Source organism: Tribolium castaneum, chromosome 2 (assembly GCF_031307605.1).
Source record: "Tribolium castaneum strain GA2 chromosome 2, icTriCast1.1, whole genome shotgun sequence".
In the NCBI taxonomy this organism is placed as follows: Eukaryota; Metazoa; Arthropoda; class Insecta; order Coleoptera; family Tenebrionidae; genus Tribolium; species Tribolium castaneum.
Window position 1 is genome coordinate 18,735,800 of NC_087395.1, and position 18,506 is coordinate 18,754,305.

Genomic DNA, 18,506 nt, shown 5'->3' on the forward strand with positions numbered 1-18,506 from the left:
CTTAAATAACCATTGGTCCGAAACAGAAATAGTTTAGCACATGACCTCAGTCTCTGTAGCAAACTTCTTCCTTATTAAAAGTCGACGTTATACAGACATTTTTTACGAGAAATTTATTAATTTAGACAATATTTTTTAAGCATTAATTTAGTTGCAATAAGTTGTATGTTTTTAATGAAAATCATAGGCAGCTATGACATTTTTAAATAACTTATTGTTTTCTGATTTGATATGTCTATTTGTGTAATACATTATTTTTAAATATTAAAAAAAATCAACATTTCGCAACCAATGGTTTAAAAAAATCGATGATAATATTATTAAATTCTCTGGAAAAAAGTGACTATAATATCTTTGTTTCAGATGTATTTTTTATAATGCGGTTTTGACCAAAATTATTTCCTCAAAAAAACGTACTTGAGAATGAGTCACCCGTTTTTCTCTAAATCTCTTTGTTTAGGAGTTCCCTATTTGAGCATGCAAAATGCACCACCCTGTACACCGAGACAACTACATAAATATTTACGATATAAATTGTTTGATTTTTAGCAAACAGTTAAATATCCTGTCTCTTTTTGTATTGATTAATAATCTAAAACTGTAGACAAAAACCTCAATATGAGACTCTTTCCAACGATATGAAGTACAAAATGTGAAAAAACAAGAAGAAAAGCTGTTTATTACTGAGTTTCCATACACAGACAAACCATCAAGGGCAGAATCTTTTCAAAACAGTCATAATTTTTTGTAGTAATAAAGGTGTGCAATTGCATTCAGTTTTCAGGATGGAGTTAGTGTAAAACATAATTTTTAATAAATTTCAAACTAAAACTCCCTTGACCGCCCTTGATTCAAGATCCCATTTTAACAGTAACTTATTTTTACCGTGATTGTTCATATATATTTTTTACTGTTAGTGTATATGTAATTAATTAAGTTTTAAAAATCCGACACACCAAATGTTTACTGTTTGGTTCTTTCCCACGCCAAGAAAATCCAATAAGAAGTTCTATACGTAAATGTTGCTTCATGATAAATTATTCATAAAATGAATCTACAAAATCACACTTTTAGTACTCTTTTTGATTTCGTTACAATTATAACAAACATAGAATTCTTATTTATAACAATTCCTTATCTTCTTTGAAATTCTAGTTAGTCGCATTTTCCAAAAGGCTTAGCATTGGATCTAATAATTTTTGTCTTTTAATATTTACCAAGATCTCAATAACTTCTTTGTCATTACAAGAACTCGTAGAATTGTCAAATTCCATTTGTTCAAGATTAGAAATTTCTGAAAATTATTATATTTTTTAAAATGAAGCAAAATAATTTCACAACTTACGGAAACTACACCCACATGGAGAGAAACACAAAAATAATATGACATTTTGTGACATAGGGCAGAAAGAAAGAAATGCGGTCACTGTTTTATTTAATTCAGAAAATAATTTAAAAACTATAAAAAAATCTAAAAAAAAGCTGTAAAACATTGACAAAAATTCGACTTTTTAGTCTCCTTAATCATAGTCTGGAAGGCATAGTCTGGAAGACAACTCTCAATAGCGTTTCAGAAACACTTTTTCCATCTTATTGGTAGTTTATTGAGTCCATAACTCTATCGAACCGATATCTATCGTTTTGCAAACCGGGCTATTTTTGTTTACACATGACGGACGGGACATGACGGATGGGACAAAAAAATCTTGTTTGTGAAAATAGCTCTAAAAAATTTATTCAGACAGGTTTTAATATTGCAGACTTTAACAATATTAAAATTAAATGTAAAAATAAAAAAATTGGATTTGTTTAACAACATAAGAAATAAGAACAACATTTGCGATAATAACGGACGGGACAGCAAAAGTAGAAAAATAAGAAAGTAATGTTATTAATCAATTTACTTACCGATTTCCACTTTCTGAACTACTAAAAACTAGAAAAATACTCTTCACAAAATTATTTTTAAATTTTTGGGTCATGTTGCATTTTTCCTGAAATGGCTGTGTTCTATTTTTAATTGCTCCATTATTGAAGGTAAAACACTTGATTCTCGACGTCCAAGTCTCGACATGGTACGACCAAATGTTGCAATTCAAAAACCGAATGAAAGATATCGAAGTCGTGATTGAGAATTTGACAAATGCGGTTTTTGAAGAGGTTGCCAACGTTGAGGAAGGAATCGAGAGTTTGGCCGCGTTGTACAACTACTCAAAACGTGAAAGTTTAAAGGCGCTTTTCGACGGCAAAACATTGTTCGTTTATGAGATGTTTAAAGAGGAGATTCATGGAGTTAAAAAAGAGTTGACCGAGTCTGAAATGTATCCTGCGAGACTGCCGTATTACGCCGGACGGGCCATGATCGCCAACATGAAGAAAAACCGACTTGTCCTAATCCGAAAAGTAAATTTCAAATAATTTTGGCGCTTTGTAATCCCGATTTCAGTTTTTCGACGACGCCAAGTGGATGCTTCCTTGCAGCGTCTCGCAAGAGATTTTTTCACAGTACGAGAAACTTGTCAGTTCGATCGACGAAAGAATTTTGGGGTTGTATCGGAAATGGAACGACCGGCTTGGAGAAGACGTCGCCAAGCGTTTACACCGCCCCCTGATGTGTAAAAGCATCTCAAAGCCGGGGCTTCTCGAATGCAACATCGACCGCTCCTTGCTCGAAATCTTCACAGAAGCGAGATATTGGGAGTCGCTGAATTACGAAGTCCCCTCTCACATAAAATCAGTCTACGATAAAGCAAACAATGTTAGATTTGTCTACGAAAGTGTCCTGGCGGTGGTCCTCGATTACAACAAAATTCTAGCTTCGTTGAGTGACGATGAGCGACTTTTGTTCAAACCTTTGATCACTATTGTCGAGAAAAAAATTGCCCCCGGTTTGTCGAAATTGACTTGGGCTTCGGAGGTGTCAGACGAGTATATTGCTGAGTGTTCTCACAACACTGCTGAGGTACAAAGCCAAAATTTTGGTAATTTTGTTAAATCATTTTTGTAGTTGCAACAATTCCTCGACGATTATAAAAGTTGTAACTTGCAAATTGTTACAATCTGCGAGAAAGTTTGTGATACTTACATGTTTCGCATAACGCCGAATTATGTGTTCAATATTCGTGAATTAATCATTGAAATCTCAACTCAGTTGGAGAAGACGATGGAAAAGTTGGTGATACATTATCAGAATATTATACAGTTTTTGATTTTGGTATTTGAGGGGTTCGAAAACTATATGACTGTGGTAAGTTTATACAGTGTTGGAGAAAATGTAATCTATTTGATAAATAATATAATTACAATTAACTATGTAATTTGTACAGATTACTACAGTAATGGTCATTCACAGTTACCCAATGTAATCGATTAATGTGTAACTAATTACAGTTTAATCTAATTACGATTTATTCTGAATACTTTGTATTCAATTACGATTACTTTTTTATTTGAATATTTTTAAACTTATACCTACCATGAAAATTGGTATTTGAGGTTTCGAGGAAAAATGAAGAAACACGTGTTTCAGATTTTGTGAAAATTTATCCATCAAGTTAAACAGGGGTTAAAATTTGTGTAAAAATCTGTATTTTTTAAGTTATAATTATGAAAATTGGCATTTGGGCTTTTGGTAAAAAATGTGTTTTAAAAATTCCATCCTCAAGAAGGTTAAGTATAAAAATCTGTAATTTTTGTTATATTATTTATTTTAAGAGGGATTTTTTAAAGTTCCACCTCCAAGGAGGTTAATAGGGTTTCCCAATAAATATCAAAAAATACGAAAATACGACTCTTCATTTATAACCGAAAGCTTAAATTTTCGTGAAGAATTTAACTTCAAAAATGACAGATTTTTACACGTATTTAACCCCTTTGGGGTCTTTCATTAAGGTCAGTTAAATAAGATAACCCAATAGCGCTAACTGTTTCACCGATTTCAGTTAGAACTTATTCATCAGATAAGTTAACTGGACGAAATTGAGTAGTTAAATTTTATTCGTTGTCATTTTTGACATTTTTATTTCAATTTTTATATTTTTATATATTATATTTTTATTTTTATTTGCTTCTTTCAAAAAAAGGTAGACTTCCCTTGACCTTTCCCTTTTGCTGTTGTAGCTCAATAGAAATATTCTTCTTAACAAATTAATGTACATAAATTTCAAATTTAACATTTTTCTGTATTGTCACTACTATAAACATCGTATTCAGTTAACTAACTGGATAATAACAATAACGAACAGAAGTTTGGTGAAACAATTTTTTATTTAACTAATAAAAAATTATTGGCCAAATAACTAGCTGACGGATTATTATCGTTGGTGAAACCGACTCTGAGAACCGGTTTACAGAAGCGTCATTAATTTAATTCGCAATTAAATGCGTGATTAACTGATCACGTGACCAAATTGAAGCAATTTGGTTGGTCCTATAGCGTTGTTAACTTTTAAGAACGAATTAAATTTTAATAAAGCTTTCTATAAATCGGCCCTTAGACTCGTTATTTCAATATTGAGTTAACTTTAGAATCATAAATAACTTTAATGAGTGAACCTAAACGCTTTTATCGCTTCTGACTCTTAAAATAAATTAGTTTAACTCGAGATTTAACTCTTAATGCCTAACAGGTCTGAGTTAGAAAAAGTTTAAGTTAACTTATTCCGAAATTGAAAATATGTTTTCTTTTACCTTAACCTGCAGCTTATATTTAACTCGACATTGAGAAATAACTATTAATATGATCAGTAATCAGTGAAATACCAAATAAGTGAAATAATAATCCTACAAGGGAGGAAAGACCTCGTATTATCTCTCAAAGATCTAATAAGGGAGAGAAGAGGCTTTCTTCCTTAACGTATATCTTGCAACAGCGCATGTGCATTTTTTTGAATGATATGGAGCACAAATTGAGAGTTTTCGGTGGGTTTCTTAGCTCACAGTTTGTCGCTGGGATTTAGTTTAACACAGAATTCTTTTCTTATACAGAAACTCTCGATTTGTGCTTTATTTTTCACTTCAAAAAATTCAAATCCGTTGCTGCAATTCTACTATGAACTGAAATAAGATATACTTTAATTATTTTTTAAAAACCACCAAAAAAAGATTAATAAGTTGCTCGTGAGACGATCTTGATTATTATTTAAATTAATTTTTCAATACTTTACCTCATAATGATTTTTTATATTTAACCGAAAGCCCAAATACCAATTTCCAAAAATATAACTTCAAAAATGACGCATTTTCGTTGAAAGTTTAGCAACCCATTTAGGATCACTTTATAGAAGCGCCATTAATTTAATCCGCAATTAAATGCGCGATTAACTGATCACGTGACCAAATTGAACCAATTTGATTGGTCTATTCGAGTTGTTAACTCTTAACAACGAATTAAAATTTAATGAATCTTTCTATAAACCGGCCCTTAACATCCTTATGACATGATTTTCCAAAATAATCTGTTATAATGTAATTGACTACAATGTAACTCATTAATTTTCAATTTTATTATTATGTAACTGCTTAGTGATTACCTACAGCTAATAAAAAATTAAATATAATTTCAATGTAGGTAATTGAATACAGATTAGATTACATTGAAATTAGATTAATCCGTAATTACATTAATAATTTAAAATTACATTATAATCATAATCAGAGAGAAATTATACCCTGACCTTATTTTTTCTAAGAACTTGGGAATACTTCTCGAGATATTTAAAAAAAACGAATATCTCTTGGTGCCTAAAGATTTGCGATTTACAAAAAACAATTTGTAGATGGCAAACCAATGGATTACTTACATCAACAATTTTGACACGCTTGTGGAGGAAGCTTTAAAAATTAGTTGCCGAAACACATTAAACCACATGTACGAATGCCTACACGGCGACGATACACTTGGCCCAAACCCAGTTTTAGAACTCACAGCAAGTCTAAAAGCTAACCGAGTTTGTCATTTCAAAAAAGTAATTTCACCATTTTTTAAAACCAAAATTTTAGATAAATTTTGAGCCAACTTTGAGTGAAGTCGCAAAAGTGGTTCACAATATTTTGCCTAATATGGTCGAAGCCCTCACGACTTTGCCACGACTGAACGATAAATTTCACGTCGCTGAAACCGATTTTACGCCGTATTGGGGAATCATAGAGCAAGATGCCGAGTGTCAGAAAATACAAAAAATGTTAAATGATGGTATTAAATCCGTTCCTAATAATTGTTTTGTAACATAATTTCATTTTTGCAAGAAATGAGTTTGAACGTTAAGAAGATTCAAGAGTATATGACAATTTGGGAACCTTTTCGCGACCTTTGGGAAATTGATAAAGACCTTTTCATGACCAAATACGAGACTGAAAATCCCACTGCAGCCCAATTCGACGCCAACATCGGACGATACACGGAGGTGGCAAACAATGTACAGATCCAGGAAGGAGTCACTGTTGTCCATTTCATTCGAATCAATTGTTCGGAATTAAAAAAATCTATAATCGAGCATTGTCTACAATGGCAGATGAAACTGTGCCAACTTTTGTACAAACTAACTGTGCGAAATATCGACGATGTTTATGAATATATTAAGGTCAACACTGAAGCGTAAGTATTGAGTTTTGAAGGAGAGAAATCAACTGGAAAGTTTTAGAGTTTTGAAAGAACCGCAAAATTTAATCGAAATGGAAAAAGCAATTGCGCTTCATGAAAGACTAGTCAATGAGGTGTCACAAAAAGAGGAGACCTTTCCTTTCATAACTGACCAAATGTTAGTGCTGGAAAAATACAACGTTTCTGTCTCGAACGAAGTCAGAAATCGTGAAAAGGCAATTCCGAACGAATGGTCACGATATTTGGACGTCTTATCAGATGCTGATAAGATGTTGGGGTACTCGAAGGTACTTGTCAGGAGGGCGCAAAGGAAGGACTAACTCATTTTTATCCTATCCTTTGTTTCCTTTTTTTCCTTTTTCATTTTATTATTATTTTTTTTAATCAAGAAATAAGGTAGACGATTATTTTATTTTTTTAAACCACAACGCCATTTACTGATTATAGGACACCTTCAAAACTAGACTACTTGAAGACGCTGAAGTTCTGAAAAAAGACGGGAAAAAATTACTCGACGATTTTTTGGCAACTGGTCCTTTTTCATCGGACTGGTCAGCCGAGGATGCTTTGAAATACATCGCCGATATTAAAGCAAAACTGGCTTATTTGCGAGAACACGAGAAAGATTTGAGAGGAGATTTGGGTATTTTTGGGCTCAGTTTACCCGACACTATCGAGCTAACCAAATTAGAAAGAGTACGTACTTTCATTGTTAAAAAAAAAAAATACAACACCTATTCTTTGGTAGGAAATTGCTGCAATCGAACTGGTATGGCAGCTGACAGACGAATGGAACAAAGCTTGGGAAAAGTACAAATCGGGCGAATTCTGGACGATAGAAACCGAGGAAATGGAAGTAACCGCTCAAACTCTTTTCAGAAAATTGACACGACTCTCGCGCGAACTCAAAGACAAAAAGTGCGAAAGTGTTAATGTTTTTTTTATGTTTTAATAATTTTTTCATAGTTGGGAGATTGTGGACCATACGAGGCAGAGAGTCGACGCTTTCCGAAGGACCTTACCGCTGATTGGCGATTTGAAAAATCCTTCGATGCGACCGAGGCATTGGGATCGGGTTCGGAAAGTTGTCGGCAAAGATTTTGACGAAAACGGGCCAGAATTTAACCTTGAGGCGATCTATGCCATGGAGATGCACAAATATGCTGAAGAAATTAACGATATTTCAAATGCCGCTACAATGGAATTGCAAATTGAGAAAGGGTTGGCCAATATAGCCCACATCTGGAAAGATATCAAGATTGAGATGGTGCCACACAAAGATAAAGGTCTTTACAGGTAAAAATTAAGTATTAGCATTTACTTAAAGGTATCAGTTTAACCTAAACATAAATACTTGAATCCATATTTATAAAGAAATGCTTATTTTTATGAGCAAATGCTTACATCTAAGGTACTGGATTTATGTTAAGGTTGTAATAAGAAAAAATGTTCCTTTTTTAATTCTGAATCGAATGATAGTACAAAAATGAACAGAGGTTGCCATTTGCAATAAACAAAATAAAAAGCTCTAAAGTTTAAAAAGTTTGGAAATAAAAGGTAAACACCCTGTAACAATTCAGATCAATCAAACTTAATTAGAAAGTCTGTTAGACTTTGTACAACACGTACCTAATAATAATGTCATTAAAAAAATAGTGTTTCTATTTTTTACTAATTTTTAAAACTAAAGGTGTAAAACCAATTTTTTTTTGTTTTTTTATTTTTTAACAGTAATCCCTAAACCTTAATAAAATCAAAAAAAAATGAGCACAAAAAATAATAGCATGCCATTAAAAAACATTATTATGTAAACGGCATACCTTTTTTGGGACACTGTGTAATCAAAAATATTTTCTAGAGCCGGTTTATAAAAAGTTTTGTTAAAATTTAATTCGTTGTTAAAAGTTAACATCGAGAATGAACCAATTACATTTGTTCAATTTGGTCACGTGATCAGTTAATCACGCATTTAATCGTAAATTAAATTAATACGCTTCTATAAACCAGTCCCTACAGTATAAATAACATCAACAAAATATCAAAACTTCAACTTAAATAATAACTGAGCTACAGAAGACGGGAGGTAGTCTAGACCACCTGTATACTTATAGTTTTATGAATATCGATGTAGGCATATATGTATAGTAAAACCACACTTAATGGACACCTCCGAATAACGGACACCTCTTCACAACGGACATTTTTGTAGGAATGTAACAAAAGCATTAGAAAATAATGTAAGAAAACTTTTCTACAACAGACTCTCTGTATAGCGGACGCAAACAAAAAAATCCTCAATTACCATACCATAATAGCATATAAATTTTCCTCTTACAACATCGAAAGAGTGGTGGTGCAAAAAACAAACATTTGTTTCAAGGACCTTGTAGAAATGGATGAAAAATTCTATACCGAAAGTCCAGAAATAAATACCGATAAGTGTGCGAAATTAAAGAAATTAAAAAAAAACGTGATAAAAAGATTGATGAAGACGATCGATTGTGATCCAATTTTACATGCTGATTGAAATTAAGAAAAAAGCGTTCTTGCAAAGAGTGCTTTGGAAAAACGTCAAAAATGTGGTTTAACAAACTAAATTTTAACAGTTCCATTAAAAATGCGAGCAGAATTTTTATAACTTTGTCTTAATCTGTTTTGCGAAGAATAAACTTTTAGCTTATGATTGTTGTTTAGTTTTCAAATAAGTAAGCTTCGAGGAAATGTGAACGTTCCAGATCTAAGTTCATTTAAACCTCCAAAATCTAGTTTGTTTAAAAACAAAATTGTTTGTGTTTTTTCCAAAGCACTCTTCGCAAAAACGCTTTTTACTACATTTTGATCAGCATGTAAGATTCGATCATATCATGTGATACATCGTTGTAATATGAAATAAAAACACTTTTCAAAAACACAAAAAGAGAATATGGCTTCTTTAAGAAAAACCAAAGTCGAATGTTGTATCTCTAACATCAAGAATGCCTTGGAAAATACGATGACAGATTTAGATGCGTTGTAAATAAGTGCCTAAAGAACGTCCTAGTTAAAATATTCTATTTGCTGTTTCAAAAGTGCCTGTATATCTACCTAAGAATAAAAACTTTATTAACAAAATGTTTATACTGTCACGAATCTTACAGATATTAACATGGTCAAAAAATTGAAAGAAAGAATTAAATATACCTAAATCTATACAAAACATATTTAATCCATGTAACATATGTAGCTACTAGTTACATATCTCCACAACGGATAATTAAAGATTCTCCACCGGTGTCCGTCGTTGAGAGGTTTTACTGTACATATTTAAAAAATTATAAGCTAAGCATACTCTATTATTTTTTTAATATCACCCATTAGTTAGTAAGGGTGTGAGGCCTAAAATCGTTTTTTGTAGAATTAAGAGCGTCGAGGAATGTTTTCAAACACTTGAGGATCACATGTTGCAATTATCGACAATGAAAAGTACCCGATTTGTGGAACCTTTTGCCAAAGAAGTGGATTATTGGGAACGAACATTGTCTTACATTTTGGAAACGTTAGAAGCGGCACTTACTGTACAGAGACAGTGGCTGTATCTTGAAGTAACTCCAAAACCATACATTTGTTATTTATTTCGCTTTTTCGCTCCTTAGAACATCTTTTTTGGCGAAGACATTCGCAAGCAACTCCCTCGCGAGTCGGAAGGTTTCGACCGACTTTCCGAAGAGTGGAAAAACATCACAATTCATATGCATGCAGGAAAGACCGCAATGAAAGCAACACAATACGAACCAGCTCCTTATCTTTACAACAAACTGAACCGAATGAATGACAAACTGGAATTGATTCAACGAGCTTTGGAACGCTACTTGGAGACCAAACGCCACATTTTCCCCCGTTTTTATTTTATTTCAAACGACGATATGTTGGAGATTTTGGGCAATTCGAAGAAACCCGAAGCTGTGCAACCTCATTTAAAGAAACTATTCGACAACCTTACTAAGTTGAAGATGCAAAGAAATTTGGTCACCGGCAAACAGGAAGCTATGGGGATGTTCTCCGAGGACGGTGAATACATGGATTTTACAAAATTGATAGTTTTGGATGGTCCCGTTGAAATGTGGTTGTTGGAAGTCGAGGCCCAGATGAGGGCGGCTTTGAAGAAGGAGTTTAAGCCTTGTCGCAGCGCTCTGAAGAAGATGCTGAGTAAAAGAGATAAGTGGTTGTTGGCTTACTGTGGGCAGCTTTGCAACGCTTGCAGTCAGGTAGAGTTTTGTTTACTATTTTTTCAAAATGCAGGATTATTCGGTATTTTAAAGATACAATGGACCACTGACTGTACAAAAGCCTTAGTTCATGCCAAAATAACCGATAGTAAGAAACCGTTGAAAAAATTAAGGAAGAAACAAAACCAAGTCCTGAGCAAACTCTCAGAATTGAGTAGACGAGAACTGACAAAATTACAAAGACTGAAAGCGAACGCCCTTATCACTATTGAAATTCATTCGCGTGATGTTATTGATAAAATGTACAAAGCTAGTAAGTGGCAAAAATTTTGATACAGATTGGATACAAAAACAAAAAATAGATTGCAGAGACACGAATTCTTTTGAATGGTTTTCTCAGCTACGTTTCTACTGGGATCGCGATTTGGACGACTGTGTTATCAAACAAACAAATACTGCTTTCATGTATGGATACGAATATAATGGAAATTCCGGTCGTCTTGTAATAACACCACTAACTGATAGGTAATTACTAGAGTTTAGATATAAGATAATCCTGAACTAAGCACCAAAATCATTAAAGAGGGTAAACTAACTACTACCAGTCAGTTTGACCATATTTTTGTGTTCAGTGATTATCTTCATCTTCTTAACCTTCTTCATCATTTTCGTCTTCTGAGTACCTTTTAATTTAAAATAACTCTTTTTTACGTTTTCAAGTATTTTGTGAGCATTTTGAATGCATTTTTAATAATTTAAAGAAAAACAAGAGCAAATAAAAAAATGCATCCCAACATCTACTAAGAGTAAAAAACAAGGGCAAAAAATAAACATCAAAAAAACTACAATAAGTTACAAAATCGTCAGAGAATTTGCATTTTAATTTTCTAGGCAGTATATTGTGAAATTGATAATTTCGGTGTCAACAAAAGGACACAAGAATTACCTATTTTATTTATTTGTTACTTACTTATTATTATTTTTTTGAAAATAAAAAATGCGTTCGGGTCTTACACTTTGCACTTGAAAATGACTCCAATAACCCTTTACCTAAGAGTAAAGTGTCTACAGGATTTATTCAAGCAGTCGTAACTCACAACTCATAACTACGGATATCTAAAGGTTAGGAAACAAAACGACGTACAAATAAAACATTCCCCTCCTCGATAACTCCAGTAATGTCACCAGAGAGCGCAGTTGTTTCACTAATGTCACTAATATTTTCAGAGCAATTAATATAAAAACATGTATTTGTAAGACGGCTAGCACAAGGCTAACAAAAAAAAAACAGGCAATTAAGCATTAAATTCTTAATAGTAAAAGATAAAGATAATCGTAAACTATACAGGATGAATCAAAAGTGACGGACAAACTCTCGTATGGTGATAAAAGATGTTCAGTTAAGCACAAAAAGTTTTTTGTTAAAAACAAAAAAGTCAGATTTCTTTCAAACAATTTAATTTTGACATATTTTTTAATTTGTTTCTTTTAGCAACGGTACTGACTTTTGCTGATGTCGAATTTAATTTATTGTGAAATTTGCAAGTTTTTTAATTGTTTTGTACGTCATAGGACATTAATTTTTTCAATAGATATTTGTTTAATGTTCCAAGAGCTATCGTTTTCGCTAACTAAAGTTAAAAAAATATGATGAGCACTAAAAACTTAACTTAAAAATTTAACTATAAAGAGCTATATCTCGTAAAAAAGGCCCAAATAATTTTTTGTTCTAGGAACTTTTAATTCAGTTTGATGTCCTTTATCAGCACCCGAGAGATTGTTCGGTACTTTTGAATCACCCTGTATTTAAAAAAAATTCAAATTTTAACAAATTTGCACTCAGTCTCAATTTTTTTTTTAAAGACGCTCAAGCGATATTATACCGGTGATCAAATACTGAAAAGTTAATTTATCGCTAAACCGTTAAAGATAGAAGTATTACAAGTTACTTGACCACCTGTAAATAGCTCAGTCAAATTAGACAAAAATAAGGCGTACTATTTTTTTGGTACAGAAAATCCTGTGATTTTGTATCTCGTTTCGTCTCCTAAGTTATAGTCCTCCGTATTTATAACCGCATCAGGAAGCGTAAAGTGTTTTAATGAAATACCAGTACAAAACTTAAAATATCAAAGAACCTAAAATCCCGACTGTTATAATAATTAGTATAAACAATTATTAAAATAAAACTAAAATGTTTTCAAGATGTTACATAACTCTGACAACGGCCCTACACCTGTTTCGGGGCGGTAGCCCGAAAGGGCCGGCCGGAACCGGAAAAACCGAAACCGTCAAAGATTTGGGCAAAGCGATGGGCATGTGGGTCATCGTCAACAATTGTTCCGAAGGTCTAGATTACAAAAGTATGGGTAAATGTTTCTCAGGACTTGCACAAACGGGTGCTTGGGGCTGTTTTGACGAATTCAACCGAATCAACATCGAAGTCCTTTCGGTGGTAGCCCAACAGATTTTGAGCATTCTATCGGCAATCGCCCGAAAAATGAAGCAATTTGTTTTTGAAGGTAAAACACCCAAAAACACCTTAACAATTTTTTCATTTGAATGTCCACAAAGGTACCGAAATTAATTTAAAACTGACTTGTGGTATCTTCATAACGATGAATCCGGGTTATGCCGGACGAACCGAGCTTCCGGATAATTTAAAATCGATGTTTCGGCCCATTTCTATGATGGTCCCCGACAGTGCGATAATTGCCGAGAATATTCTATTCAGTGATGGTTTCCAAAATACGAAAACTTTGTCAAAGAAAGTCTTTACTTTATATCAGCTAGCCATGCAACAGTTGAGTAAACAAGATCACTACGATTTCGGACTCCGGTCCATGGTGGCCTTACTCCGGTATGGAGGCCGGAAAAGGCGCCAATTTCCGCATTTTCCGGAAGATGAAATTATTTATCTAGCGATGCGCGACATGAACATCGCCAGACTTACATCGGACGACTTACCCCTTTTTAACGGAATCATGTCGGACATCTTCCCCGGTGTTAGTATCCCTAAAGTGGATTATGTCGACATGACTGATGCCATAGTGTCTCATATGAAAGAAAATGGGTTGCAAGTAAATTAATCTTTTTGTAAATCAACCAATTCGAAATATATTTTTAAGCCTATTGAAAATGCAATAACAAAAATTATTCAATTGTACGAAACGAAAAGTTCACGTCATTCTGTTATGATTTTGGGCCAGACTGGATCAGCCAAATCTACCACTTGGAAAACGCTCCAAGGGGCCCTGGGGATTTTGCATAAGGCGGGAAAGCCCGGCTTTAATGTCGTGCATGTCTACGCCATCAACCCCAAGGCTTTGAATCTGGGGGAGTTGTATGGGGAGTACAATTTGAGTACCAACGAATGGTTGGATGGAGTCATCAGTGCAGTTATGAGAACCACATGTGCAGGTAATCATAATTAGATTTGCCCACATCATAAATATACACTGAGGTTTTCATTTTACTGAACAACGCATACAGGGTGTTTCAGAACTCACGCCCCACCGGAGAGGTGCTAGTGGTAACAGCAATAGAGATGGCAAAAATGCAAAAAAAATAGGTCTTTTATTCTTAATTTGCGAGATAGAGAGGTCTCAAAATGACCAATCCCAGAAGCTCTCTCCCAGGTGTACTTGCATACAGTAGATGCGTTACTAAGGAATAAAAAATAATTCAAGTGCCCACTTTTATTGTCCGTTCTACGTATTTTTGTTTTCCTAGCAATATGTTTTGTTCCCCTAATCCTCCAGAGTAAGATCTTTTGTGATTGGGTATTTTCAAACGTTCTTGTCTCCCAAACGCAAATAGTTAAAATTTTTTTGTAAAAGAACTTTAGCTTCTGAATTGCCTAAACTATACGCACATTTTCGGTGGGGAGTGAGTTCTGATACAGGCTGTATAACACTATTAATCCTATTTTCATTTTTAAAAACTTCATAGGTATCAATGCATTACTTAGATCTTAGATCATCTGTATTACAATATGGTTCTTCTGTATTTGGTTTGTTTTAGGGTAAGAGTTGTAAGTAAAACGACCAAAAAGCCCTTTTAAACGATACTTTATTAGCTCAAGAGCACAACAAACTACTACTCATCTACGGATGAGCTATAGATACAAAAACTAAATGTCCGATACACAGCATATTCCTCCTCCCCCCCCCCACCCTTAAATCAAAACAATATTTACAACTATTTACAAAATTACAAGATACATTTTTACATCGTGCCTTGATATTATTGTTACAGTGGTCAGGTGTCTGGTCAGTTAAACACTTTCGAGCGGTTTAATCACTTTTATTCAGACTCAAGTCGTACAGTAGCCACAAGGTACACTGCGGAAGCCTTTGGAGTTACACTGACTGACTTGACAAATAATTCAGTTCTCTACTACTTATCTGTCTACTTTTCTGTCCTCGCAACCGAACTTCTCACCCTATTTACGATCGATTCTCGGTTGTTTAGTTCACCAATCGAAATTTAGAATTCAATTTTCCAAAAATAACTTAACCAATAGGAGTTGAGCAATCGAAAAGAAATTTATAGAACACGGAAATAGAAACTAATAGAAAACTCCGGAACTAATTATAAAAATCACTTAAAAACGGAAAATTATCAAAAATTATAAACTCGACTAAAAACGATTACTACGAACAACGAAAAACCAAAACGTTCACAAAAAAGCCCTTTTTTGTCACAATATCTGTCTGACTACGTCGTCTAAGTTCTCCTGTGAAATCTCAGGTCAGGTCAGGTCAAGTTACTTCCCTAGCTAGCATTCACAAATTCAGATATTATCGTAAATCAGACCGTGGAGTAAAGGTTTCCCTGATCTAACATCCAAGATAACGTTTTTTTTAATGATTAATGTGCCGTTTCATCTTTACACCACAATCTAATTCCACAAGGTGCGTTCGTTTAACAAAAATTTGGGTAATATTATCAGGAGTCCATTTAATACTGTTATTTAATATTATTTATTTATTAAACTGGATCTCAATCGATGACCTCATAATAATTTCGTGGGTGTCACTTTCGTAGTTGTATGAGGTGCATTACAATATTGAAATTAAAAACGATTAATAACTAAATTAAGATCAGTGGTTTCATTTTCAAAAACACACTTTGTAATAACTTTTTTCATTATACCAACACCGTTGTCAGCTAGTCCATTTTGTTTAAAAAAAATTTGAAAATCACCAGATGTGAACGAAGTCGAATTATTGTCTGAGCAAACTATTTAGGTAAACCAAATCGAGCAAAAATTAAACGTAGATAATTCTTCAATTACGAAAAATGTCTTATATTGTTGCGGGTGTTATTAGATTCTCTTGACAAAAACCAAAAAGGCCCGAGCGGGGCCCACCAACAGAACGAAAAAATATTTATTTGAACGTAGGACCCTAGGCTATAAGTATTGCGAGGTCGGCCAATTTAACGAGAGGGCTGCAGTCATAATAACTTGGAGATAATCTCTAATCTAGTTTATTATAATTAATTAAATTCTAATTAAAAATTTAAACGTGATGAGCCGCTAAATCAAAATTGTGCATTTTGTCAGAAGTGAGAGATCTATCAAAAAAACAAAAAAAACATCAGCTCAGACCAATGATTTGAGGCTCAGACTATTCAAGCACGCACGAGAATGTAAAACACAAATTAAGACAAACCCTATAATTAAAACAACATTGCCGAATCATGCGTAAAAATGAGGAAACAACTAATCAAAAATTTGACAGCGAGGACATTCGAAGCTACAGTAGTCTGAACCAAGTGGCACATTAAATTTAAATTCCATAGTCGACTTTATGATAAAGTACCATTTTTGAACAGTGGATTGTAAAGTGATTGAGTACCGTGTAACTTTATAAAAAATTACTGAAACTCAAAAAACTTTTAACAACTTTTTTAAACAACTTTTAAAAGTACACTAAAAGGTGTCCCCCTAAAAATTAAAATTGACCTGTCTCTGGATTTTCTTTTTTTTTCGGAGAAATTTATGATAGCTTGTTTTAAAAAATCAGACTGTGCAATGGACTCAAAACACTGGAACTACCTATTTAGATTAAATTTTAATTAAAAAAAAGACTTTGATTGTAGGAGGAGTAGTTTTTATAGTGCTTCGACTTGAGTGTAATCCAAAGTAACCCTGATTTTTGAAAAAAGGAACATTTATTATTGCTTGTTACTTTAAGTCCGAAATCTTTTAATTGCTTGAAAACTAATTCTGGACGTTCCAAGTGTTCTAGAAAATACACTACATCAGGAATAATAAACAGTTTTTCCATTAAGGCCACACATAACACGATTAACACTATTAATTGTGTTAGCCTATGTTCACGTCAATGAAAATCCACGTCAATGCATTGCACACAGTTCCCTAGAAACACCAATGTTCAGCAAAATAAAATCTTCACTGAACATTTTCTAGAGGAAACTCCTGACGAAAAATGGATTTTGTTCGATGGTCCCGTCGACGCCGTTTGGATCGAAAACATGAACAGCGTCATGGACGACAATAAAATCTTAACTTTGATTAACAGCGATCGCATCACGATGCCCGAACAAGTATCACTTTTATTCGAAGTTGGTGACTTATCAGTAGCCTCCCCTGCCACGGTCAGCAGGTGTGGGATGGTCTACAACGATTACAAAGACTGGGGTTGGTTGCCTTATGTCACGTCCTGGGTGCAGAAACAGCACAAACGTGGCAAAGAGTTTCAAGACATTGCAAGTTTTACTTTCAATGAGTTTTACTTTCGGCTCACACTTTTTCTAACAGATGATGGATTTTTTCCACGTTTATTTGCAAAAAATTCTCGATTTTAAACGACTTCACTGCGAAGAGGCCGCCGGTTGTGTTGAACTGAACTTGGTCATGTCTCTGTGCAAGCTTTTGGAGATTTTGGCGACGGTGGAAAACGGGGTCAATCCGCACGATGAAGACAATTTTGCCGACATGGCCAAAAACTGGTTTCTGTTCTGGTGAATATCCTCCCTTTAGTTTCAAACATTTCAAAAAAATTAAAATTTAGTTTAATTTGGTCGGTTTGTTGCACCACCAACGAGGAAGGTCGGAAGAAAATCGATAACTTTATCCGAGAAAAAGAGGGTGTTTTCCCGATCAAAGACACGATTTACGAATATTTCGTCGACGTTCCGAACAAAAGCTTCGCTTTGTGGGAAGTGAAACTGCCCTATGACTGGAAATACGACCCTGGATGTGCCTTTTTCGAAATCATTGTCCCGACTGTGGACACTGTGCGTTACGAATACATCACTAATGCGCTTTTGTCGCACGGTTATCCAGTTTTGCTGACTGGACCTGTGGGTACTAGCAAGACTTCGACAGCACAGTCGGTTTTGGCAAGTCTTAGTTCAGAAAAATACACGGTGTTGAATATAAATATGTCGGCTCAAACGTCTTCGTTGAATTTGCAAGAAGCGATCGAGAGTCGGTTGGAGAAACGCACCAAAGGGGTGTATGCCCCAGTTGGGGGTAAATTGTTGATCACGTTTTTGGATGACTTGAATATGCCGGCGAAGGAGACCTACGGGTCGCAACCGCCTCTTGAGCTGTTGAGACAGTGGTTGGACTATAATTTCTGGTATGATAGGCAGAAGCAGACCAAGAAATTTGTTATTGTAAGTTTTGAAACGCAAAAGTACATTTTGCGAAATAATTTTTGGTA

The 18,506-nt window shown here is 34.1% G+C and overlaps 1 protein-coding gene across 1 annotated transcript in view; it reads left to right on the plus strand.

The window, feature by feature from the left end:
• LOC655704 (dynein axonemal heavy chain 2) overlaps nt 1-18,506 on the plus strand; it is a 41,867-nt gene that overhangs the window by 5,178 nt on the left and 18,183 nt on the right. Inside the window, exons 6-25 of the mRNA XM_064354742.1 lie at nt 2,038-2,403; nt 2,447-2,962; nt 3,008-3,247; nt 5,778-5,948; nt 6,001-6,193; nt 6,247-6,595; nt 6,642-6,888; nt 7,049-7,297; nt 7,350-7,519; nt 7,568-7,897; nt 9,996-10,182; nt 10,234-10,845; nt 10,900-11,119; nt 11,169-11,331; nt 13,012-13,328; nt 13,381-13,886; nt 13,935-14,226; nt 17,246-17,544; nt 17,597-17,799; nt 17,850-18,459. Coding sequence (XP_064210812.1) covers nt 2,038-2,403; nt 2,447-2,962; nt 3,008-3,247; nt 5,778-5,948; nt 6,001-6,193; nt 6,247-6,595; nt 6,642-6,888; nt 7,049-7,297; nt 7,350-7,519; nt 7,568-7,897; nt 9,996-10,182; nt 10,234-10,845; nt 10,900-11,119; nt 11,169-11,331; nt 13,012-13,328; nt 13,381-13,886; nt 13,935-14,226; nt 17,246-17,544; nt 17,597-17,799; nt 17,850-18,459 — 6,240 coding nt within the window. The remainder of the gene's footprint in view (nt 1-2,037; nt 2,404-2,446; nt 2,963-3,007; nt 3,248-5,777; nt 5,949-6,000; nt 6,194-6,246; nt 6,596-6,641; nt 6,889-7,048; nt 7,298-7,349; nt 7,520-7,567; nt 7,898-9,995; nt 10,183-10,233; nt 10,846-10,899; nt 11,120-11,168; nt 11,332-13,011; nt 13,329-13,380; nt 13,887-13,934; nt 14,227-17,245; nt 17,545-17,596; nt 17,800-17,849; nt 18,460-18,506) is intronic.